We start from the raw sequence: 27,777 nt of genomic DNA, 5'->3' as shown, positions 1-27,777 counted from the left end.
TTGTTTCGTTTTTCTCATGATTCTCATATATTTCATATAATACGACTTTTTTTGGTGTTTTTTGAAGTTGCCTCATCCTCAAAGTAGACTCTCGAAAACGTCCGTGCTATGAATCCTCTTAATTTTCAAAGTTGAACTTCCAATAAAATTGGTCCTAATCATAGTAGTGAAAGGAGGAACTCTTGACATATACATTGAAGTACACATGGGGGGGGAGGGTCGTATCAAGGACTTTTGTTTGGAGGCTTACAGAGAGAAATTTGCAAAAAAAAACACACAAAATTGTTTGCATGTATTTTGTCACTTGTGTACGAGTCGGACAAAAATTTTGTGGGTGGGATCAAACCAGTGACGACCCCTGGATACGGGCATGGGGGAGGGTCTTATATTCTGGGAAAATAAGCTCAGCAGGAACCCGAGAAAAGCAAATTTATCTGAAAAATGCCAGAAACATCACAACCTTGGAACAGGTGATGTGCAGGAGGGGAAGAGGCTTTCCTCTTCCTTACATATCAGAAGGAATCTCACCGTTTACACACCTTGCGATAAGTATGCCAATTACTTAATTAACGATATAAAATGTTTCATAATGACGCAACTTTCAATATATTCGAATTAGAGCAAAAAGTCCATAAGCCCATATTTAAGCTATGAATAGAACTCTTAATTCAATGTGGCTATTTGACTTAATTTACAGAACTTGTATTCAGATACTTTGTTATGCCTTTGGTGGGAAGCATTTCTTCTTTTCTTTTCTAACATTGTCAGTGAATACTAGAGTTGATAAACTATTGTCCATAGGATGTTATTTTTTCTCTCTAAAAAAGCTATTGAGATGCTGCCTTTCTAGATTAGAGCATTCCAATTGCTCTGGTATTTTTGACGGTTTTTGATGTGGCTGCGGATGGAATTCTTCAAAGTTCTTATCTCAAAAAGTGATACATACGATAAAAATGAACCTTTGGTGCATTTTCGCTTTTGGAACTGCGCTGTCTCACGTCAAGCAATCTGGCACAACTGCTCAGGAGCTTCGTTTCAGGGTGGTAGCGTTTACCCCCCGGCGATTTCCCCCAGAAAAATAGCCCTCTCCCGTAAAACATCCCATCGCTGAAAACGCACCGTGGAAAACACTCCCCCGGTGGAAACCCCCCCATAATTACCCCTCCTTCGGAAAATCCTCCCGTGGACAATTAGGCTTTCCAAATTAGAAAAATTTATTTCAGTTTTCTTTTTTTTTATATTCTGTAGGGGGAAGGAATTTTGGTACTTGTGTATTATGCATCACTCAACTAATGTTTATGCTTTGTAAAACTCGAGAACAAGCCGAGTTTTTTGTTACTTTCTTCGCTAGTCTACTTTAAAAACGTATTTGGGCTATTGATTTGCCCATTAGGGGGGGGGGCATAGTTTAGCGGGTCTGCATACAAAATGTATTAGGTACAATTACTCTGCATATTATGAAGTCAGAATTGTTTTCTGACTTCAAACTGTCCAAATACTTTATCCCCCCTTGTGTACATTTATACAGTCCAAATTATATATTTCTCATATATTCTGTCACTTGTCTTTGTCTCGTCTCATGCTAAGCTGAAATAAATTAACAAAGAAACCGGTTTGTTCTCAAGTTTTACACAACATAAACTTGAGTGAGTGCGCATAATACACAAGTACCAAAATTCCTTCCCCCTACGGAAATTAAAAAAAACTTAAATAAAATTATCAAATTCGGAAAGTCTTATTTTCCACGGGGTAGGGGATATTTTCCGAAGGGGTATTTTCCACGAGGGTATTTGTCAAGGGAGGGGGTATTTTTCATGGGGGTACTTTCCGAGGGAGGGGGAATTTTCCGGGTGGATATTTTCCGGGGTAATCGCGGGGGGGGGGGAATAAACGCCTAGAAACCCTTTCAGAATGTTTCGACCTCTGCGCTCCGAATATATAACCACCAAAAACAAAAAATTCAGTTAATTATTAGTCCGCCTTTTTGTTTGATCTTGTAACACATATCATTTTGGGGCTTAATTTTGGTATACTAACGAGGATGAACCAACCGGCGAAAGTGAAATTCTTCAAACGCCCAAATATACCGTAATTAGACGTCAAGACAGTACTTATGTAAGATGTGCGTGCAGCACAAAATCACATCTTAAAGACCCAATATTGTGTTTTTGTCTTCATGCTACTGAGCAATGTCAATTTCCGACTGATTATGTATTCTAAATACTTTCCTAATATCGATACGCCTAGGTGAGATGACTATCATGATTAACAAGCTGAAATTCTTGCTTACATGACACGGTGAATGGGTTCTGTTGTTTTGTGGGTGTGCATACACGTTTTCCTTTCAACTTGAATCATATTTGATTAGAACATGCTCATTTTCATAACGAAGATTTACTATCTTGAAGATCCTTTGCATCATCAGCATGAACGTGAAGCTGGTTTATTTTATGGTAATTCAAAAGACGTTATTTGACAATTTCTGGTAAATTTAGGATCACTCAGGGCCCTTGGTCTATTTATTCTATTCGTTCGTATTTTATGCCGTTTCGATATAATTGTTCCTGGTTTTTATGAACCGGTTTTACCTTCTTTTCTTCTTCTTTTGTTTGTGGTAAATGCTGAAATTCGACGGATCGACGTTGAAACTGTCCTACGAATACAAAATTTTATCAGAAAAGCCTTATTTGTTTGACCTACACCTAACAAACATTCTCTGGCATAATTTTCTGAATAATTTTTGTCGCAATTGATCACTTTTGATTCTAATCTTTATGTCCAATATATATCCAATTCATGGATTTATATATACAATTTATGTTGGAGGTTGAAGATTCATGGGAACTTCCTTTCTTGTATCTCTTCATTCTATAAAGTGTTCCCAAATCTTGAATTTTCTGTAGAAAACCCGTTCATGAAGATTGTTAGCTCTATTTACATTTCACGTTAAACCACCCTCGTTCTGTGAAAGCGGCGTGACCGTCTCTTTAGCTGATCGAGGGCTAAAAATCTGTTCGGACAATCATGTAGTTCTAGAAACAAATTACATAGAAGACGTTTTATTCGGCAATGGTTTTCCCTTTGAGTTCATTTACCAAATTATAGAAAAAAGATTAAAAACGGAACTCATCCCCCATTCTTTGGTCAATCTCACAAAAGAACAAGAGCTAAGAGCTCATATGGCACTTGTGACGAGGCGAGAAGAGCTAAGAGCCAAGAGATCATATGGTATGAGCTCTAACAAAATTCTATGAATCAATAGATTGATTTAAAAAGGAAAATAAGAGGCTTAATGCCGGTCAGGATTTAAAATAAGAGCTCTGAGTCACGATGTCCTTCTAAATATCAAAATTCATTAAGATCCGATTACCCACTCGTAAGTTATAAATGCCTCATTTTTTTTCTAATTTTTCCTCTCCCTTTAGCCCCCCAGATGTTCGAATCTGCGAAAACAACTTTATCAAGTCAAATTGTGCACCTCCCTGACACGCCTACAAATTTTCATCGTCCTAGCACCAAACCAAATGTCCAGAAGCACCAAACTCACCAAATCACTGAACCCCTCCCCCAACTCCGCGAAAGAGAGCGAATCCAGTACGATTCTGTCAATCACGTATCAAGGACATTTGTTTATTCTATCCACCAAGCTTCATCCCGATTACTCCACTCCAAGTGTTTTTCCAAAATTCCCCCTCCCCAACTCCCCCCAATGTCAAAAGATCTGGTCGGGGTTTGAAATAAGAGCTCTGAGACATGAATTCCTTCTATAAATCAAATTTCATTAAGATCCAATCATCTATTCGTAAGATAAAAATACCCCAATTTTCACATTTTCCAAGAATTCCGGTTTCCCCCTCCAACTCTCCCCAATGTCACAGGATCTGGTCGGAATTTAGAATTAGAACTTTAAAGCACAAGATCCTTCCAAATATCAAATTTTATTAAGATCTGGTCACCCTTTCGTAAGTTACAAATACCTCAATTTTCTAAATTACCCCTCCCCTCAATTCTACCAAACAGAGCAGATCTGGTCCGGTTATGTTAGTCACGTATCTTAGACGGGTTTCTATTCTTCCCATCCAGTTTCATCCAGATCTCACCGCTTTAAGTATTTTCTAAGATTTCCGGTCCCCCCCAACTGCCCCCCCCCCCCAATTACGCTTGATCCGGTTGAGATTTAAAATAAGAGATCTGAGTTACGAGGTCCTTCTAAATATGAAGTTTCATGAAGATCCGATCACTCCTTCGTAAGTTAAAAATACGTAATTTTTCTTATTTTTCAGAATTAACCCCCCTCCCCCAATAGAGCGGATCCGTTCCAACTATGTAAATCACTTATGTAAGACTTCTGCTTATTTTTCCCACCAAATTTCATCCCGATCCCTCCAATCTAAGCGTTTTCCATGATTTTAGGTTCCCCCGCCCCAAACTTCCCAATGTCACCAGATCCGGTCAGGATTTAAAATAAGAGCTTTGAGACACGATACCCTTCTAAATATCAAATTTCATTGAGATCCGATCACCCGTTCGTAAGTTAAAAATACCTCATTTTTTCTAATTTTTCAGAATTAAGCCCTCCCCCAACTACCCCAAAGAGAGCGGATCCGTCCTGGCTATGTCAATCATGTATATAGGACTTGTGCTTATTTTTCCCACCAAGTTTCATCCTGATCCCTCCACTCTAAGTGTTTTCCAGGTTTTTGGTTTCCCCCTCCCAACTCGCCCCCTAATGTCACCAGATCCGGTCGGGATTTAAAATAAGAGCTCTGAGACACGATATCCTTCTAAATATCAAATGTCATTGAGATCCGATCACCCGTTCGTAAGTTAAAAATACCTCATTTTTTTCTAATTTAGAAATACCCCCCCTCCAACTACCCCAAAGAGAGCGGGTCCGTTCTGTTTGTGTCAATCATGTATATAGGACTTGTGTTTATTTTTCCCACCAAGTTTCATTCCGATCCCTCCACTCTAAGTGTTTTCCAAGTTTTAGGTTTCCCCCTCCCAAATCCCCCCCAATGTCACCAGATCCGGTCGGGATTTAAAATAAGAGCTCTAAGACACGATATCCTTCTAAACGTCAAATTTCATTGAGATCCGATCACCCGTTCGTAAGTTAAAAATACCTCATTTTTTCTAATTTTTCAGAATTGGTCCGGTCCCTGATACGCTTGCCAAATTTCATCGTCCTAGCTTACCTGGAAGTGCCTAAAGTAGCAAAACCGGGACCGACAGACAGACCGACAGAATTTGCGATTGCTATATGTCACTTGGTTAATACCAAGTGCCATAAAAACAATCAATGTTATCCATAGACTCAGCGATAACGATGAGTTTTCCGTTTCTTCCACAATTTTACTAAAGGTTTAACGCTTTTTTCAATTTTGGCAAAAACGGAAAAGACAATTGTTGGTTGTGGGGCATATAGACCGCCGTTTTCCTGTGTGGGATTTTAATCAGCCAGAAACCATCAACATATGGAAGAAGAGCTACAAGAACACAAATTTCCAACAGAAAAATATCTTAAGTCTTTGATTCAAGATCGTCTGAAGTTTTGATTCAGCCCTAGGCCCCTGCGCTTTTGAATAGCCATTTCACTTAGTTCTTTTTGGCGCAGCAGTCTTTTAGGGATGCAATTGAAATTAAAATTCATGCATAAAGGTCTCGCTTTTAACAGAGATATTGAGGATATTGTTATGATCCTTATTTTATCTATTTACCCATTCCTTCTTGTTTTAAAACAAGACCAATTAGCCGTCTCGATATAAATCAGATCAGTAGACAGGTTGTAGTAGTCACAAGGGAAAAATAATTATTGCCCAGTCTAGTATGTGAATGGGCTCTTTTTATTGTTTCTTTCAGTTACTTCTTTGGTTCCCCACTGTTTTCTTAAAAGTGTTAGTATTTTTCTTTATATTTACCTTTAATCTATTCCTTCCCCTTTTCTTCAGTGATGAGGATGGCTAAATGGAAGTCTTTCTGAAATTGCTGCTTTTTTACTTGCTGAAAATTACCCTCATTTGGTTCTTGTTTTTATTTTTTTTTTATTCGGTTTTTGTCGAACTTAAAAAAAAGACAACCGAAATTGACAACAATGATGGCTTGTAACGATCCGTGCGCTTAAGTTCTATATTCTTGCCTTGCATCAATGCAAAACAAGACATTATAGAAGTCTGCTCTGTTATTGTTCATTTTTGATTGTTTGCAGGAACATCGAGTATAAAATTAAAAAATTAGCATTTAACGCTACTTCACGTGATTTTCAGTAGTACAATGTTGGCAATTGTCCTTGAGAATGAAAGTCCAGGGAAATCTGTACTTTAGTCTCTTTCTCTTATTGTACCGTCTTCTAGTAATTCGTAGGCCTACAGCCAACATCATATTCAACCAGACTATCTTGCTCTAAATCAATAAGCTCAATATCTCTGGAGGATGGCAAGGTGAATCATTGCGTGGAAAACAATAGACTGTTTAATTATCTAGAATGGAAAAAGAGCAATTTGAGTATATTGGATAATCGATGTGTCCTTCCGACAACTTATGGAAAATCATTTTTTGTTTAGAGGAGCTAGAAATTACCAATTCAAGAGGCTGACACTGTTTTTTGTAGGCGCGTTTGATTCTACACCTCAAGCCTTGCCACTTCTACCTCCGGCCCTGCCCCATATGTCACTAAGCCTTCATTCGTTTCTACTCCCATACTTCCTTGTCTCTCATGTATAGGACCACGGAAGGAACCTTGTCCACAGCACATTATGCTGATTTTCAAGTTATAAGTTAAAAAGATTTACGCCAAGTGATTTGAGCTTTATGATTATGCGTTGTATTTTGTCTGATTTATTAAACCTTTCAGATACTGAGCCTTTCAGGAATCTAAATGAAATTCTGCCTTCTAAACGCAGCATTTACGCCAAATGCACAGACATGTGACTTTAATGGTCTTTGAGGGGGATGACTTTCCCTCGTAGATCATAAGATAAAAAATTAATTTTATATCACAATTTCATTTAGTTTTTTTGTGAGCCCTTCAGAACTATTTCAAGGGCAAGAACTCTTCATACCCCCTCCGATGTGTGTTGGTATTCTTGTAATTCTTTGAATCTTTGCTACTTTTTGGTTTGGAAGCGTTTTTAAATTAAATTAATTGTCTAATAATGACAAGAAAAAGAAAAAAAGGTTTTAAAAAAATATGAAAGAATGCGTAACTGGAAGCTAAACAGTTTCGAATGGCCTCCATATATGCGAGAGTCATCATTAATCTTAGACGAAGTAGAGCTATGATGAATTTGCAAAATTTCAATTATAGTTAATTATTGAGATTGCCCAGAAGATAAAATACTAAGATGATATTTCTGTGTTCACTCATGTGAACAACTCAGAATTTCCCAACAGGAAATATTAAAGTTAAGCAATATGGCAACAATGCATAAAAGTAAAAACTGGAATCTGGCAGTATTAACTAATCACAGCTGAAAATTATTGTGAATTTGAGTTGCGTAGAATTGGGATGGGTTACACGCCTCACTAAAATAAAGTAATTAGGCAAGTTTGGTACAAACAATCTTGATTGTCAAATAAACATCAAGGTCTCGGCCTGAAACAAACTCGGAGAGGGGTTAATATATATTTATGAAGATGGGATATATACGTCGAACCGGCAAAAAAAACAAATTCCTCGAAACTTTTTGAAAGTCGGAGAAAAAGAATAAATGCAAAAGATTTCGGAGGAGGGGTGATACAGACCTAACTGCCTTATTCTCATCTGATTCTTATTTAAAACATTGAATATTCAATTGACCAGGCTCAGTTAGTTTTAGTCGACAAAATTACCACTAAAAGGTCTAAATGGTGGGGTTTGAAATCTTTTAGTTTCTTCGTAGTCGACAGAGCAGTGTTGACTTACTATAAATCCAAGGTTTCTCACCAGAGAAATTATTACGTAAATGAGGGGCGTTGCCCCTCCTCAATACCTCCCTCTTTATGCTAAAGTTTTAGGTTTAAGAATGACACCTGAAACATAAGAGCCTTTTGATTGGAATAATAATTTTTTTTAAGTTAAAGAAACTTTAGTTTAAAGAGCGAGGTATTGAGGATGGGGGCAATATCCCTCATATACTTTATAATTTCTGTTCGTCTTAAATTTTAATGATGCTCCTTACTTTCTGTTGAAAAAGATCTTTTCTTATTTAATTTCTGATCTTTCTTTAAATAGCTTGAAGAAATCCGGTACCCTCTCTATGAATAATTCCCTTCCCCCATGAAAAGTTCCTTCATGGAAATTTCCTGCCATGTAACCTCCCCCCTGCCAGAAAAATCCCCCCGGAAAATGTCTGTATACTTCCCACTAAACAATACTATATGTAAATAACTGGCAAAGTTCATACCTTGCAGCCCTTCCCCCGGGGACTCAAGTCATCCCCAAAGACATAGCTATTAGATTTTTTTTAAGCTATGCCTAACAAAATGACTGTTTCAAATTATTGATCGCGCTGCTCTGTGGAAAAAGGGGCGTGGAACGGGAGACTAGCTTTCCTCCAATACTTATGATCACTTAAAAAGGGCACTAGAACTTTTTATTTCTGATCAAATGAGCCTCTCTCAATCTTCTAGGATCATTGTTTTGATACGATCACACCCGTATCCGTGATCTTTCTTCTGAAAAAGAAATGTAAAATTCCACATTTTGTATATAGGAGATTGGAACCCCTACACTAGGGTACTCTGGTATGTTGAATCTGATGATTTGATTTTTATTAAGATTACTTGATGTTTTGGGATGTTTCCACTCTGTTTCAAAAAATTGACAAATTTTCTCAGGGTCATAATTTTTAATGGGGAACATTAAACTCGATAAATTTTACATATTTTGAATTAGCATCAAAATTTGATTCTTTTGATATATCTATGGTTATCAAATCTGTTCCTTAGAGTTTTGGTTACTATTGAGCCGTATTGCTCCTTACTTGTAGTTCGTTACCACGAACTGTTTGACTCGGTTTTCCAAGGCAGAACTTACACAAGAGTTGTTTTCGGAGTCTTCCCTATATAAAAAAATAAAAGAAAAGAAGTCGAAATGTGTGAGGAGCATAATGACAAATCTTGGAAATTTCAAGATTTAAGAGTGGCCCCTCTCCCTTTGCAGTGCTTGTTCTAGAGTATTTTCGAAGTTTCACAAAACAGATTGGGAACTTCTGTTCATATACAATGCCGGAACCTTTGGATACTACTGTGTAGAGGTAGCGAAAAATTTCATCTTTTATAGGTCGTAAAGAATAGAATAGAATCGGATAGAATCGGTTTTATCTGCACAATCTCTCGTAGTCATAAAACTAAATGGCGCTTACAAAAAAAAGGGTTAAATCAAACGACAAAAAAATCAGAAGACAAATAGGATAAAATCAACTATTGTTATATTTTGATACAAAGAAAGGGATGAATGAGTTGGAAAAACGATTTGTGCGTGAAGGAGGTGCTGCTAATCTGTCAATTTTCTTCGACCTAGTACTTCGATGTTTCACTAAAACTGGTGGTAGTATCGATCTGTATTTATCACTTCTGAGAAGATATTGGCCAAATTCAAGGATCAAACTGAGACGACGCTCTGGAAGAGAGGGAATTTGTAAAGTGGATAATGCTAACTTAAATTCGGTAAAAGCATCGCACAATATTACTTTGACTGCTCTTTTTTGTATTGACTCAAGCTGGCCACTTAGGTAAATAGTGTTATTGACTTGTGGGCCCTATACGGGACATGCATGCTCTAAAATTGGTCGAATGTAAGTGAGATAGGCTATCCTTAGTTGTGTCACTGAGAAACCAAATCGATGCATTAGTATAAGTGTCCCCATCGCACTATTTGCCTTTTTGATAATTGTATCGACATGAAGGCTGAAAGAGAAGTCGATGCTAAACTTGACACCAAGCACTACTGCCGAAGATTCACTAGGATAAGGAGGAGGAGGGCACACAAAGTCTCTCTTCAGGGGATTAAAGCGAAGGATTTTAGTCTTTCCTTCGTAGACCATTCGTAAGCAAATCTCGTATGATTTAAATGTCAAATTTTAATATAAATGTACTATTCGCAGGCTTCTATGTCTTTACCTTGTAAAGCAGTGGCGTAAAAGTTAAAATGCCGCGTTTAGTTCGGTTTCTGCGCAAAACGAGACATCTGCTATCAAAAATTTACCTTGAGGAATATAAATAAATTGGATTTCCTAAAAACTCCGCTCCAAATGACTCTGTTCCCCCACACACTAGTGTCAAATTCCATCTCAACCACTTATGCGCAGATCTAAGGGTCTTCAGTTTGATTCTGTTTTTTCTTCTTTTTTTTGGGGGGGGGGCATTTTGATGACCCATAGTATATGAGACTTTCCAGTACGAAAGCCCTTGATCACATTTCAGTTGTTGTAAATAAATGGAAAGTTAATTAAGAAAAGTCTAAGTTAATCTTCTTTTATTTTACTATTCCTTAACTACCCAAAATTCGTTTCAACCTCTCTTATTCTGTGTTGGCATACTTCTCATGTCTTCCCTTGTATTATGAATGCCCATCCATCTTTTTCTATTTTCTCAAGACCTTTGATCCCCGGCTATAGACGTTGTATGACAGTTTTGACAGTCCTCTATTTAAAATTATTATTTAGAGGTCAGCGTCGACCATGAATTAACATAAAAGATTGTTATTATGGAAAGTGAAAGTTAGGGTAAACATTAGGCCTATTTGCTCTGTTTTTACCTAAATTAAGTTTGGGTCTTTATTTAGGGGATAAAACAGTGAATTAGGTATTAATTTCGGCTTCAGCTTATCTGGGTGGATCCTAGTATTTAAAGACAACAATAAATTCCAGCCACGGTCTTTTCAATAAAAACAAGGTTTTACAAAAAGGAAAAAGAAGATATCCTATGGAACAGGTAATCGATGATCTTGCTTAAAAAAGGTTTCTGTCGTTGATTTTCATTATCTCAATATGGTAGAGTTCATGTGAATTAATTAGTTTCATAGGAGGAGTAATATTGGTCACTTTGAACATTAATAATAATTTATTCCTGACCGACTATACGACAACCCAAGTAGAGTAATATAATAAAAGCAAGAATGTCACAACAAACATCGCACTCGTATACTATGGCACTTACTAGTAGAGGAGATGGGTTAAACATTGGAAAGAGGCCTAAGGAAAAAACTACACTGTCTTTCAGCTTTCAGTCCTAAGAACTCACATTGAAAACCGTGAGGATGATGACCCTATTATTTATTTTTGATATTTCAGAACTCCCTGCAATAAACATTTCGAGGGTAATATTTTTTCGGTGATAATTATCATTCTCGGAAACGTTGTTAGCCTCCTTCATATTTAAAAATGCATTGGATCGAACCGCTCATAGTAACACACTGTAAGTAAAGAGTGGCCCTTGTCAATAGATAAAAATATTATAAAAAATGAAGGTATGGTAGTAATTAATCAGCAATACATTCTATAATATATATATATATATATATATATATATATATATATATATATATATATATATATATATATATATATATATATATATATATATATATATATGCATACTGGCTTTTGAGTTTCAAGGAAGTGTAGCAAAAATAAGAAAAAACCAAGTGGGCCTCTAAGTTAATACTACAAACGAGATGGGTATAGCTTAAGGACGTCTTATATTTAGGTTAGAAATGACAAGTCTTTTCACACTGGCGCTTCCAGACAAAGGACCTTAGTGGCGGAAATGTAAGCCATTAACGCCCAACTTTGAAAACTGCATAGTGGTATCGTAATAATTACTATTTTGTGCTTATTCTGAATAAGACTATTGTTAGAAATAGGTCATTAAAATTGCAACTTCATAATTAGGGTAGTTTCTCAATTCGCTGATGACACGGTATTTACCAAGCAAAGAGTACAATTGGATAGCAAGTCATTTAAAATAATAAAGGTTAGAGTGTGTGATACCTAGGTGAAAAGATCTTTAAGTGAGATTATAAAGCAACAATTACACAGCTGTAGATTGTAATTTTGGGGAAAAGCTTGATTTCTGCCGCTTTCAGCATTGTTTTTAATATTTTTTTGAGGTTTAGAACGACTCAGTCTTTTTACGTCCTTGGAAAGACCGCTGTTGGCTCCACCTCGACCCCCCTAAAAGTGTGAAATTGCATTATAAACATGGACTTTCCCGATTATATAATATATAAAACACCTTCTTTGCTAATGAACCTATCATACCCACATCCCTGAAAAATAACTTAACTATCATCCAAATAAATATGTTGGTCATGGTCCTACCCCAATGAAAGTGTTTAAAATTGTAACAGATTGAAATTTAAAATTATATGCTTAAGTTATCAATTAAAAAGAGAAGCAAGACATTTCTGTGCCTTGCGGACACTTTTTGTCATTTTCTTTTTGGGAAGATGATTTAAAATAAGGATAAAACGAAAAAATAACACTAAAGAAGAGAGAAACGAGGATAATGCGAGCCAGTGAAAACCGTTTCTTTATATTATTCTTGGATTTTTATGAGTAATTTTTATTGTATTTGTCAAGCTCTGAGGATTATCAAGCGGATTTCTTGACCGAAATATTTGCATTATAGTCTACGTTTTTCACGGGCTCGCATTATCTTTGTTTCTCTCTTCTTTACTGTTTTTTGTTTCGTTTTGTCATGATTAGCCAGTGTGGTCTCAGAAATTATTTAATAAGAATATCCGTGTCTTAGACTCTTTGCAGCTTAAGCAGAGATTTAATAACAAAATTAGGTGAATTATATTGAAAGTATTGCAAATTGAGGGAAACATCGTAGAATAGCTATTGAAGAGCGTGCGCAGTTATTCATTGTGTTTTCATCACAGTTTTCTGTCAAAACTAAGTAACTTCATTTCAATGGTTCCTCAGGAATCGCTATAGGACCATTTTTCAAGATTTTCATAAAAGAAACATCTTCAAAAATCTGTGAAACATGCGATAATTGCGCCTAGTCGATGCAGCTGATTTGATTTGCAATTCTGCTAATGTTAAAAATTGTTAACGGATTTGATTTGAAAGATTCAAAGCAACAAACCAAAAGGAAATCCATAAAGTTGTACCTGGCACGTACGCAGGGGGCCTTCGGGCCCGCCCCCCTAAATTTTGTGAAATGTTTAATTTCCCCGTGGTTTCTTGGGATTTCTGGCAAAAGTAGGACATTTATTAAGAATCTAGATACATGTGTGAAGCCTTTTCTGGGGGTTTTACAGCATGCAATTATCCGGTCAAGTCACTCTCCAATTATTAACCCATTTTCTGTCTAAATTTTCACCCTCTTTGAAGTAATTAGCAATTGTACTGTTATTTTTTTTTGTAAAGAGAGTTTACTTTCCACAGCAAAATAGAATTATCCTTGATGTTAGGGCGTTTATCCCCCCTTTTCAGGATAAAGTACAGCTTTTAATGAATCAATTTTGGAAACTATTATTTTTCATTCAAATCTACGTTTCTGCAATAGAAGAACTACCCCCCACAGCACCCATATTGCACTGTTAACCCTAAAAGTTCCCTTTCAGTGGGATATAATAGATTATTAAATGGTTCTAAATCGCTATGAACATAACCTGAGCCTAAAACGTACTTTTGAGGCTTCAGTCTTCTTCCCCCCGTTCGCTACAATACTACAGATTAAAGTCAATCTGTGTTTCCGATATACGTGCTTTTTGTATTACTAAATAAAAAAATTGCTACTTTATATCTGCTGTTTCGAAGGTTTCGCCCCCCCCCGAAGAAAAATTCCTGCGTACGTGCCTGAGTTGTACTAAACTGGAAAAAATACTAAATATTTAGTTGCAGGTTAAATTTATCAATCCCTGTGTAGGATATGTAAGCAAGGGGTTTTTGTGCCTGTGATCTCTAAAATATCTAACTTATTGTTCGTATAATGTCTATCAATGTTCACCTATTTTCTTGGTATTTTCAAGTTCATCCCCCTCCTTCCATGGGATTTCGAGTCTCCCCAGCAAAAATTGAACGCAAGTGTCTGAATAGTGCTTTCTTTTCATTTAATAAATATTTGACTTCTGATGCATCAGAAATTCGGGAAGTTTAAAAAATTTGCAAAGGAAAGATGAATATATTCGACTTGACATTCCTGTATTTAAATACACGAACTTTTCGTTCACATATGACTGGGAGGGGGGCGTACGATATTCAATCTACCTGCAACTTTAAATAATGTGAAATATCCCTTTTTTTCGCTCCTAATTTTTCGTAGAATTTAGAGATCTACTTTCTATTTGAAATTCTGTCAGTGTAGAAAACGTTCCTGGTATGCGAAGAAGGTATACAAACTTCAAAGCTGATATGTGGATGTGTCATTTTATTGGATTGTAAAACCAATTCCCTAGCGTTGTAAACCAGGTCTACTACTACTACTACTACTACTAATGACTCACTGCAGCACCAAGCCGCCTGAGGCCAACACAGCTACGCACGCTCCTCCTCCAATCTAATCTATTTAAAGCCTCCCTCTTTACACCCTCGCAGGAAGTTCCCATTTTCTTTAAATCGTTATTTATGACATCCTTTCAAGCAAGACAAGGACGACCTGCTTTCTGTGTAGCCCCAGACGGTTTGCCAAAAAGGACAATCTTCGGACAATATAATGAAAATAAATATGTAACATAATAAACCGAATGAAATACAATCTTTGCATATCAAGTACTTTTGACGCTTAAGAGTAATTGATATAGCAACTAATAGAAGCTAATTAGATCAAGTTCTTGTAGAAATAATAAAAACGCATACGTCTCATATGGGTGGAGGAATTTGATTATGTTCAGTATGTTAAAAGAAAAACAACGTGAAGACAAACAATATGTAAATTCGATGTTTGACTCAAGTCAATAAAAGTCTAAAAATGAAAAGTATAAACACAGGGATCAGAAACAGCAAAGAGTAAAAATGTGGTGGTAGTCAATAGACTTGTTGCGCACGCAAATTTTATTTTGGGAGGGGACCCGGCTTAAACTTATGAAAATATTTAAACAGTGGCATCAGCGAAGTAGGCCTACCTCTGCCCTCTAGATTTTTTTTGCTCCCCTATATATCAGCAATACTATTTTGGATGTTTTCATTTAAAAAAAAAACTTCACGACTAATCTGCATCCCCCCTGGACTTCGAAAAATAAATTTTGCCGCCCTCTAGATTTTTTTTAATTGAATGTACTGTGTTAAAATACAGGAATATCTTTAAAAATACAGAAATATCGTTAAAACTTCAGGAAATTATAGGAAAAGACATGTCGTAATAATTTTTGGAATATTTATGGCTCTTAAGCCTTATGTGATGGCAGGAATATACTGCTTCTTATCACAGAAGTTTTTTTGCAAGACATGACATCTAAAGCCTGATATTCAGACCTAAAATGTTCACTTATAGAGTATATAGGGTGATAACTTTTAAGATTATATTGTGACGACTAAAATGTTAGGGGTGGATGCAGCTTAAAATAATGAGTATAACTCTATTCTCATTGAAATAACGTAACTTCGTAGCCAGAGGTGGATGCACCCCAACCCTTGAGAGAGGGGCTAGAGGATTTTTTATGGGAAGGAATGACAAAAAGTGCAACACCCCTCCCTCTCTATAAATATTTATTTTCCCCGTTCGGCTGTCCGAACGGGGACAGCCGATTTTCATGGAGCTTTTGTTTTCAATGAAGAAACGAAGACTCGCACTTTTGGAGATTGCTTTAGCGAGGGGCGTGTCAAATTTTCTGCAATAGTGTTACCTAACCTTTTTTTCAGTCCTCAAAATAGCTCAGGTTTAAACTAAGTCTCCTCAGTAGTAATAGTAAGTGCCAATTTCAGAATGATTTTCTGTTAAATCATAATTATGTACGTATGAGCGTATTACGTGTTTAATCAACATCAATACCTCATTATTTATTGATAGACACATATTATGTTTTTATTTTCTTAAGATTTGTTCGTATTCGCGTCAACACTTGATTTATAAATGTTAAATAGATGAAGGATTATTTTGTAAATAAGCGGTTTTTTCTGACCGACTATGACCGCTAATATGCCGTTGAGTGTCAATTCCCAAGAGTGCCGAGATTATGACACCCTTTGAGGATCGCAAACCCCCTTGCATTGAAAAACTGTGCCCTATGCAGCAGAGTGGCTAGATGGGGCGTATTTGCGCCATTTCGGCGCTTTTTTAGGCTTTTGAGTATTTTCACTACAAAATGGAGCTTTTGGCGCATTTTCACTTTTAGATGGCCAACTTCAGACCAAGCAACTGGTAACACTGATATGTAGTCTATGTTAATTCATTATGCATAAATTATAAAACAAGTAAGTCGTTTATTCCGAGAGCTACAGTTCGAAAGAAACTTGGATTTGAAATTTTTGCATGCTGGCCGATATTACACGCAACATTGGTACCGATTGCCATTGTCCGGGAGTGCTATGCATGGTTGGAGACAAATCATCTGATGCTTCCCATACCCCTCCCTTCCACAGTTTTCTCCAGGTACTCATTTGGAGCTGGGTCGACTCTGGCTGAGCATACAGACCTACACTAATGACCGACTTCCCAAACCAAATAATTAGAGATACCAGGACTGGAACATCTGTCACGAAAGAAATAATATTACTCGGCTAAGATGGCTAGCTGAATATAGTTCGAAAGAACTATATAAAGATAAAAAATAAACATACATGTGCAAGATCTTTTCTGTTGACATAGTAGCAGCACTACACCGTTAAAAGCTCTCAATTATTTTAATCAAATTTTGTGAAAATCACGCTTTTGTGATGCTCATGTGAAATAGGTCTGATAAAAGACTTCTTCACATTAAACTGAATTTTCATTCAATGTTACACACCCAAACGGATCCTTTGTCTTTTATCTCTTCCCTCACCTTTATGAATTCATTAACCCAATTTTGGAGAAAGCATTTATGCACACATTAAGACCATACTCAGGGGTGGGGAGATATTAGGGGTCTTAACTTCTGTTGAATAAAAAACTCCGCAAAAGAAGCATATAAACACATTGCTGTATCCATAAATCTTATCTAATGTTGATATTCCTATGAAGTGCTACGTTTTGGGAATCTAGAAAAAAGTTGGTTTTGCCCGAATTTTTTTTTTTTTGGAGAAGTGCTGCTGTGAAAAGTTAGCACTTAAAACTAAAAATGAGAGCATGAGCTTCGTCTTTTAGTATTCAAGCACTTTCCTATAATCTTTTTCAGATCAAAAATACCACTTTTTCATTGTAGAGTAAAAAAAAATCCAGAACACTTTTTATAGGATTCCAATGTCAAACTTTCAAGTTACCCTTGCCTCCTCCTTTGCCGTCTGAAAACTAGAAAATCAAACTTAACTTCTGGTCATTTTAGGCCTTGTATTGACTTCTATCTTTAGTCAAGTCCAGTTTTGACTTTAAAAGTTTGTCTTAATTTATGTTTGTTGATAGCATTTTCCGAAAGACTTCTAGACGTAAATAAATACATTCTCCTTGAAAATTCCAAATTTACAAGTTTTTCAAGGCACTGCCCTTTGAAATGCTTGTGCTAGCTCTCAGTGTCACTACAGGTGGATGTCCTCCCCCGCCAAAACAATTACATTGTCGTATTTTATCCTATGGTATGTCACACTAAAAGGACATTTCAGTTGGTCAAGATGACTACTTTAACCATGGGCTCACATATCTGCGTTCTTTTTACGCGACAGCTCGGATGCAACGGATGCAGTAAAAACATAGAACTAGCAATACCAAAATGAGTGATTTATCTGATGTACCCTCTCCTCCTAGTGCACAACAAAATACGGAATTTGATATGTTAACAGATATATGAGTTTAGTAATAAACAGCTGTTAAAGCTTCATGTCGCATGAACCCTAGGCAGGATTGTCATCTGTTGCACGAAAGTTTATATGTAGAACTGTAACACGTGCTACATTGAATGTAGCACTTTTTCTCTAATATGATCAAATTAAAAATTTATTCATATAAAATGCAATTACATCATGTCTCAAATCGAAATATATATCAGAACATTTTTATGCGTGACAATAATCTGAGTATATTTAAATACGGGATATGCGACTGCGCGTAATTTCCCATTCAGCGCTCTTATCAGCTGCGCTTCGTATGAATACATTTTTATTCCTCTATATTAAAAAAGACTAAAAGATTGACCAAAAAACTAATCGAAGTACACTTTAACCAGCCACACGCATGTCGTGGATCAACCTGACCCTCTTCAGAAACAGTTGAAACCTCTCGGAAACAAAAACGATCGTTCTATTCGAATACGTAAAAGCGTAAGTCGTGATAAGTTAACTGGCGATTTCCTGCCATATGTTCATCAGAATTTAAATCAAACTTTAGTTGTCACATTGGTCTCTTCCCAACCCCGAAAATTGCTTAATAATTGAGTATAGAGTAATAATTGAGACAGAGTGGGCACATTTTCCTAAAGTTCTATATTTTATTTCGAAATATTTTTTTTGTATTTGTATAAAAAGTATTCCTTAGCATGTGTTCTTTCCGTGTATCTCAAAATTAGAATGTTGTATGAATTTTCACCTGCTTCACTTTTACAACTAAATATTATTGACTTAGAATTTGTCTATTTATTAGAATTACTACAAACTTAAACGCCTTTCCTGTCATCCCCGCTCCCGTTCATTTCTGTTTTCTTTTTTTTTGCAATCTTAATGAGTATCATATTAAAAAAAAGGACTGAAAACTCTTTTTTGCTGCCATTCCGTCTTTCAACATTATGAGTAGGCCTACGCACGTGATTTAGGTATACACAGGGGCATAAATATGGGGGGGATTGTAACTTAGTGTTTTTCCCCATCCAGATTTTTAAAAATACTATTTTGTTATTTTCATGAAAAAAACTGAAAGACAAAAATCTCCCCTCTTCAATTATGAAGAATACATTTACTCCCCCTCTACATTATCAAGAATTGGGACCCTAGAATATACACTCTATTCGCAGTATAAGAATTTGAAAACAAAAATTAAGCCCACAGAAAACTTTCCTGGATCGTAGTTTAAAGTATTTTCAAGCGAAGTCTCAGTAAAAAGATCTTTTTGCCGGAAAAGTATCGCATTTCTGTAAATGTTAAAATTTTGCTCTTTTTTTGTGTATTCGGTCCTTTACTGCTGATCTTTGGTGGATTAATTGCTGTTACATCAGCGAACGATGTACCTCTTGCTTCCTAGTGACTCCCCCCTCTCCCTACAAAGGGTAGAAATACTTGTAATCATCCACAAACTAAAAGTTCATGGATTAAAATACCCTCTTTAAATGACATACCCCCCCTACCCTGAGATAAATCCTCCAATTACCATGTAGTTTCCGACTACATCCCTTCAATATCATTTGTAATGAATTTAATATATTTGCATTAATTGTTAAGAATAAAAGTGGTCAAATCCAGTCTAGGGTCGAATCTTTTTAACATTGGTTCCCTAACCCAGGCACGTTTTCTGAGAAAATGGAGCCCTAGGGCCGTCCCCTGAAATGTTGAAAGTTAAACCATTTTTCTTCATTACTCTTTCCTATATTTAAGAAAAAGGGAGGCGACACTAGACTTTAAAGTCCAAACTGGCGGTGCTGATCTCCATTTCATGGCCCTTCAGTGAGGAAGAGCAATGGGGATTTGGGGTATTTTTCGTAGGACCTGGATATATTAGTATTGCTCTCTAAATGAAGTCTGGCATCTTCCATTCGCATGTCTTACTTCTTCTGCAATCCTCTTATTAATTCTGCTAATAGCTTTTATTTAATCTCTTACTTTCCCTTCCAGTATTAGAATTAGCGAATCTAAACATCATGCTGTCAAACTAGCAAATATTTAACGGATAAGGAAAGTCATTATCATAGGCCTAATCAACCCATACTGTGTTGAACATCAGCAATGACATGGTGAGATATTGTTGAGAAGTTCTGCTAACCCAGATTTCGCGAACAGACAAGGATGTCTATAATAGGAAAATCAGTGCGAAAGGTTACGAATCTGACCCCACATCCAATAGATTTCATATTGTCTATGCTGATCTGTTAATCTGATTAAATCGTGTTTTAAATAAGGGTATTTCTGTCTTAAAGCCACCACACTCAAGTTCTCTCGAGATTTCGTATAGCGAACATGCGACAATAAACGGTTTTCATGGTATTTATATCAGACAATATTAGTTTCGGCTGGGTAGGAAACTGCATAGTAGCTATATTTTATTCAAACATGTAGCTGGTATTTTGTTTAGGCTAGTTTAGGTTGTATTTAATATAATGCGGCCTGGGCCGCCCCCCCTTCCATAATTATTTGTTGTATTTTCGATAATTTTGTTACTAAACTATCATATTTTGGTATATTTCATTATGAATTAACCTAACTTCACTTCTTGAGTGTGGTGGCTATAAGAAACAAGTACCTAGTCAGCTCTTTTCTACCATGTAATATGGTTAAATTTTTGGTCTTTAGACGAAAGAAACTTCAAACACTTTAGTGCAATAACTATGGGTGATAGACAGTTGATTTAGAAACACTATCAAAGTTTGTTGAGCCTAAAACCGTGATAAACACATGATATTTGTTCGGTGAATCCCCCTGGAAGATTTAAAAATTACGGTTGCAGGAGCTTTTTTTATATTATTCCATCCCTACCTCCCCTCCCGCCCGACAACGTATGGATACCTTCTTTTTCCAAAAAAAAATGCTGCTGACATTTTTTACGAACAAATGTGTTCCTGAACGCTATGAAATTATTAATGAAAGTCGCTGACCCAAGAAATCATTCTTGGTCAGTTTGATTGCTGAATTTTTGTTGCAAAATCTTAGGAATGAAGTCATAAAAGCAAATTAGGCAAATTAAACAAAACATTTAAGGGTATCTGGGGCCAAACTGAATTCCTTGTGAAAAAGTTTTTTCGCGGTTTGTAAATGTTATTTAGCCCGAGGAACGTTTATAACGGTGATTCAACAGGCGCTATATTAAACCATAAACAGTTTACAAGCTGTGATGATTCTGACCTCTCTTGTGCCAAGGGCAAAAAATTGATTAGCAACCCCCCCCCCGTGTCTCCCAAAAATTTTCAAGCCTAATTTTAACAAAATTTTCATTTACTAACAAAATTTATATTTATTTAAATTTTATACTTACTGCCAATTGCGCCCTCTATTTTATTTTAATGGCCATAAAATGTCAAAAATTACAAAATGATTATAACTGTTAGACTATTTATTTCAAATTTTATGCCCCTAAAATTTTCACGCCCTGTGCATGTGCCCCGTCCTCCCGCTAAAACTGACTCTGTTTATAAGATAGTTGAATATAAGTGACAAATGCGCATCCGGAATTTCAACTGCTGATACGGGCTAGTTGTTTTGCATAGAAGGTTTTGCTTTAGGTCTCCAAGATACAAAAATGCTTTTCTTATGTCATAAGCTCTCAGTTACAAATATTTCATGAATGAGAAAATAAGACATCCTACATTTTGGAAGAGGAAAAAATATCCCAATATCAAAAGAATGATACGATAAATAAGAAAAGTCTTTGACCAGTCAATCGAGAGTGTCGAGATTACGGCAATGGGCCGTAAATCTCAGTTTAAGGGTAAGTGCCACATAACGCCCTACGAATCATCGAAACCGATTTAATTGGATATGGGTTACGGAGCATGTAAAATTGACCTTAAAAATGAATTATTTGCTTAATAGCCTAAATGTCTCTGGTCAATTTAGGATATTAGTCCTTATTTTGTGGTATTTACTTACGAAAAGAAGAAAAAAACAAGCAAACTAACAAAAACACTACTGGATCGGGGGCTTTAATACAGAGATATCTTTAAAGTTGAAAATTCGAGCCAATCACCTTGGGGCTCTGAACGACCCATATTCCCTCATATTGGTTGTGTGTTTTTGCAATCTAGTTTTTCAATTTATGTTTCATATTTTACGTTTTAAAAAAGGCGCACACAGGTTCAACCCTAAGGTGTTGGGTACGTGAATGATATTTTATATTGGACCCCTTTCAGCAAACAAATCACTCTATACTCCCTAAAAAGTTTACGTTGGGGGGGGGTCCTTACTTCTCTGTTCCCATGAGATAAACATACGTTTCTATCTTTCTGATATTTTCGGTTAAGTCGAACACCTTTGGTAGGTTTGACGAGACCCCTCCCTCCGTCTTTTCCACTTGATTAAAAGTTGGCATACTGTGCTTTAGCAAGTGTAGCAGTGACATGTAGTGGCGTCAGAGACTTTTTACAAAAGGATTTTTTCGGGCAAGGGAGTTTCCAAAAAAAAACTTTAAAAACGCAGGCGTACTTGTGGTGGAGGGCGAGGCCGCCGTTTATTACTAACTCCTAGTTGAGTATTTTTTCGTGGAGTACTTTTTGCGATCAGAATTTTATTGTTCCTGAAAATTTTGAAGCGGTATTCTTTAATATTTTGGATAATTGTTTTCCTCTTTTTTATGTCCACTTTCCATTTGTTAACTTACTTATAAGTCCTGATATTCATGATTTGACCATGTTGATAATCAAGATTGCAAAACTAATTTGACCATAAACAATTCATGAAATTCAACGATGAATGCATTGACCTCTTTATGCAACAATATTCATATTTAATAGCGGAATTTTTATATTACAAAAGAAATTTTGTTCCAAAATATAAATAATGACAGTATTTTATTTCAGTACATATTCAATACCACAGTTCATGAAAAATGTAGTGGATTTGAATTTCCTCTCAGAAAAAACTGCCAAATTAAAGAGTACGAGGCCCCTTTCCTTCTACATCCTTTCACTACTCGTGACAAGGAATTAGGTGCAAAATTATTTCGATCAATTATACTCACAAACAAGGCCAAAATGTACAGAGGTATCTCTAAACCAATCCCAGGTAGTTTATGCAGATATGGCTTTTGTGTACTCGACCCCCGAAATCTTTCGGCTTTTACGTTAGTTCCTCTTAAATTAATTTCCGCGTATTCGCTTGTACTAAACTAGCAGAAAGACCTGTGATGAAAATAAGCTGGGCATAAACCAGATTCGAAATCAGTTGCAACAAGCTGAAGAAGAGAAAAATACCAATCTTTGGTTGTAATATTAGTTCGCTCTTACTTTTGAAATCAGTTACTATTAATTATTAGAAGAATTTTCCATCTATAGCTGTTATCCATCCTGGTTTTGATACGGCACTTAACAAAGAAATATATCTACAAAGGAGAAACTTTTTAACCAAATTAAATTACTCAACTATTTTCCATAGTATTTAATGTGCAGTCAGGTTTTTTTTGGGGGGAGGAGGAATAAGAAAAAGGCAAAACGCATCAAATCTTTCGAAGATTGAAACTGCGCGGTCAAATGGTGGAAATTTTCAGATTTTGACGAAAGGGGCACTGGCCTGATCGCCCCCCACCCCTGTACGCACCTGCCTACAGGCTAATATTTTAGATAAATTCAGCCATAGCTTTTGGTGGGATTGTTTTTTGCAGTCATCGAAATCAAATTATTCGCATTATGGATGAATAGACTGCCGTTAACTAATCATCCTCTCAAATGATTTTTTTTTTTACGAAAACCAAGGCACAATATGCAAAAAAATACTTAGTATACTTTTTTATTTGTATAATCACGAATACTATTATGTTGTCGTTGCAAGTAGTAAAAAAGGTTCAAGGGTAACTTTTTGTCCTTGCTAAAAGTCTTCAGAGACTAGAATCATCGAATTCCTGGTCTCTCACCACCGGTGTATGCAGGAGAGGGGGACCTCTTCCCTTCCCCCAAATCCTATTTTTTGAATTTCTAAACAGTTCTTTTTCTAATTACCAAATAATTATATTACTATTGCTCCCCTCCCCAGAAAAAAAATTGAGTACGTGTCTCTCCCTCATATACGTCTCACTTTTCACATCTGCGTATCTTGTTTCAATTGAGATGAACACGTTGTATACACTAATTATTATAGATAGCAAGCACAAAATATGCCTAAAATTAATATAAGTATGCAAAACTAATTCGCGGTATCGCCTTGAACTAAAAGATTAACCATTTTTACCGGTCCAATGATGGTAGAGCTAACGGCGATGTACCGGCTCACTTTCAGATAGCTACACATAGTCGTCTATGAGCTAGTTTATGAATGTGATGCTTAGGATTTTTTAAATGAACTGCTTGCCTTGTAGGAACAGGCACAAAAACAGAAGTAAGTTTGAACTGATGCTTGTATAAGCACCGTATCATGGGGTTTCAACTTAAATCGCAGGGGCTTAAAATCTTATAATTTTGTCAAAATTCAAACATGCTATTTAAAAATTTTGGGTGTTCTGGCAGTGCATTCGGTACTTAACTACTGTTTGGGTAAAACTATCTATGGGATTCAACTCTTATAAATTATACTGTATTCTTCCAGTTTTTATAGGCGGAGGGGGGATGGGAGGTTTTTCTGTATACTCTTTATCATATCACTCTACTTTCTGAAACGACATCCCAGGTAATTTTATTCTTTTATTTGACTTATTTTACAATTTGTATAAGTAATAATGATGATGAAACCACATGCATCGGGCGCTGACCAATATTTTGTATAGGATTCCCAGTAGCGATTTAGTCTTCAGAATTTGGCGGAAGGGGGGGGGTAAGGTATGGGACAGGAGTGTAAAAATATAAAGTAAATAGAAAAAGATTGGGGGCAGGTGTACCCCTGCCCAGGCTTAGAACCGCCACTGATGTTTCCCCCATTTATTCAGACTGGATCTCTCTGAGCAAATACCACACGCTCATCCCTACAGGTATGTCTACATGCCTACAATGGTATGTCTTCGTTCAATTTTCCATTAATTGTAGTAGTGTTGGCCATTCAATTGTATCCGTCTGAATCTAGGCTATAGGGGACTTATGGGGCTAGGGTTTTTCTGGAAATATCAAAATGCTTCTACAGTGTCTCAAAATGTTAAATATTCCATTTAATTCACCTGCTTTTGATACTTTTTTTTATTCATAGCCCCCCCCCCCTAAGGCCACTACAGCCTGCTAAAGCAATTTCCTTTGCTAAAGCAAAGGAAAATGCTAAAGCAATTTTGGCTTTCAATGGCCGAAAATAATTGTTTAAAACTCTGCAAAACACTTAAGAGTTTGCATCTATTGAGCCTCAAACCTATTTCATTCATTTTGCTATAAAAGAAAAAAAAATCCTATGGTTACCTACACAGAGAAAGGGTTTCTGGCGTTTTAGCATTATCTGGAAAATTATTCATAATTAATTGTGCCAAAATTTGCCTTCTGTACCACATTGGAGTACTAAAGGGATGAGTGGGACTTAAGCATTAGTAAAGAACCCACACAGCCGCGAAAAATTTGGGGTGTAAGTTAATTTTTCGTATCTGGACCACCTTCTTGGAAAAGTTCTTCGGTATTTCAGAATACTTGTTCTTCAAGTGTTTCGCAGTGTCGTTCAGCTAAAAAGGGTGACATTTTGTGGATTGTCCATTGACTAGGACATAAACAACAGTTCGATGTAATTGTTTATTGCGTTCTATGTACTCAGCCCCTAGTACCCAAAATTGTCGGGTGGTATGCGCTCCGTGGGCAAAAATTTGAAAAATATGGGTTTAAGCCAAAGAGAATGGGAAACCTATAAGAGTTAGGTTTCAATAATTTAACTTGGGATTAGAAACTATTGGTGCCACTTACAGGAGTACTAATTCAGAGAAATGTAGACCGGACATAATGTGTTTGCCAAAATTGAAGGTGGCGATTTTGTTATATTTTCTTCAATGCAAATTCCGAAAAAAGTCTGTAAAAAGAAATGGGGGGGACAAAAATATTCCCTCTCCCTGATTGGTTTCCCTGACCATGTACAGTGCCACTCTCTGGCGACTTCACTAAAGAAGTAGAAATGTAAAGAAAATTGGATACTTGATATTATTAATCTACAAAGTGGTAGCATAAAAGCTGGAATATCTTTGAGTATAAGTCTAGAATTGGGGATTTTGAGTAGGTTACATGTTAAAACAATTTTTACTTCAGAATATGCAGAATAATTGTAGTGATTTCTGATTTTTGATTTTGTCACAGTCGATTTTATCTACCGGAACACTGGTTGAAACAAGAGTGACATGGCAAAATACAAATTGGGCTATATATTTGCATATCGGTGGGAGGGGTTGAAATGTTTTTTCGACTGAGCTGTAGTCAGAAGGTGTTAACTACAGTTATTCTGCATAATACGAAGTAAGAAATGTTTTCTTAACATGTACATTTCTCGGTAGATGCAATTCTGGTCTTATGCCTATCTCTGAGTGGTAAATAATCAATAGATTTTATTTTCAAGAATTACTTAAATTATAATACAGACTGTACAAAGTAGGCCCATGTTAGCTGGGAGAAATCGTGGTAGTCTAAGTAGGCTACTTGATTTGAAGCTGTAGGCCATCCGGCCAAACAAAGTAGCCAAATGCTAGATGGTGCTGTTGGTTTTTCTTCTTCGACTTTAGTTCCAGTTTCCGCTCTAATAACTTTCCCATGTGCTACTAACTTAAGAAGTCTGCCACTATATTCGGATATTTCGTCTTTTTTTACCTAATATGAAATAATATATGAAAAAATTTTCATATCCAGCAATTTGAAAAGATCCATCATCAGATGATTAGTATTGAATGCTGGCTCCCCCCTTCTAATTGTGTTGGCAACAGCCAGGGGCATAGCTCCATCATTTTATTGGGGGGGGGGTGTAAGAGAGGCCTAACTCCTGGCGGTCAAGGGGCATGGGTTATTTAATTGGGGGGGGGAATGCACCATCCTTGCCTCCTCAAACGATCCCTCTGGTGACATCAGTACTGCTTTGTAGTTTTCATTTGAAGGTGTAATAAAATTCAACCTCGCCATTTGTTTTCTTGTTTCAGTCTTTCAATCATCTTGAAGTTCTTTTTTATTCTCGGAACCGTTGCTAGCAAGAATCAAATAATAAAACCATGCAAAAAATAAATGTTTGGCTTAAGTAAGGCTGATCTCTTAATCATCAAGCCTGTAATTTTAAAATGATTGATAAAGCAAAAAAAAAAAAAAAACTGGCTCAGTTCGTCATAATAGCGCTCAGTGGAATATTTAGATCATTATCAACAGGTCTGATTATTTAAATCTGTTTTTCTCATTTGAAAGTTTTTAACTGTAAATTAATATATTAAATTTTTGACTTGTTTGGGTATTTTTAAATTTTATTTTTCGCGATGAGGAAGTTGTGATAGATTTCACGACTTGACTGATCTCTTCTTGCCAAAACATAAGTCCCTAAAAGGACACGAGAGCTTCTTCTTTTGGGAAGAGAGGGGGGAGAATCAGTATAAATTCGGACTGGTATTGAATATATCCGTACAATGAGAACTTATAGATTGGAAAAGTCCTATAGAGTATTTTAGATTCTTTTTGTGTACTACTTTTCGGAAATTTTGGGTTAAAAAGCGGCGGTAAGGAATTTTGGTAGAAAGGACAAGCGGTGAAATAATAAATCCTGCCCCATGGTCAAATTAATCAGTGATTTCTCGGCTGTTTTTCTCGGGTGTTTTTTAATTTGATCCAGGTAAAATTTTCGCTTCTAAGGTTGTTCAGGAAATAAAAAGAATATAAAGTGTGTAGAGTGCGGATATAAGACTATATATGAACTAAGTAACAATGAGCAAGCGATGAAATTGGTAATCACAACGAACAATGTTGCTGCTAGCATTAAATGTACGGTAGGTTTTTCCTTGTTAAGAATA

General features: G+C 36.3%; 1 protein-coding gene across 4 annotated transcripts in view; it reads left to right on the top strand.

Moving 5' to 3' along the window:
* Positions 1 to 27,777, top strand: part of LOC136030141 (formin-2-like) — a 230,345-nt gene that overhangs the window by 93,840 nt on the left and 108,728 nt on the right. Inside the window, exon 1 of one of the 4 annotated variants that reach the window (XM_065708840.1) lies at positions 24,104 to 24,227. The exons of the other annotated variants lie outside the window; for them this stretch is intronic. Within the exon in view, the coding sequence (XP_065564912.1) occupies positions 24,188 to 24,227 (40 nt within the window). The 5' untranslated portion in view covers positions 24,104 to 24,187. Of the gene's footprint in view, positions 1 to 24,103; positions 24,228 to 27,777 lie in introns of those variants that run through there. 4 annotated transcript variants of the gene reach the window in all.

Source organism: Artemia franciscana, chromosome 8, assembly GCF_032884065.1.
Source record: "Artemia franciscana chromosome 8, ASM3288406v1, whole genome shotgun sequence".
Taxonomy (NCBI): domain Eukaryota; kingdom Metazoa; phylum Arthropoda; class Branchiopoda; order Anostraca; family Artemiidae; genus Artemia; species Artemia franciscana.
Note: the sequence above shows the minus strand (reverse complement) of the source record. Positions and strands in the feature narration are given on the sequence as shown.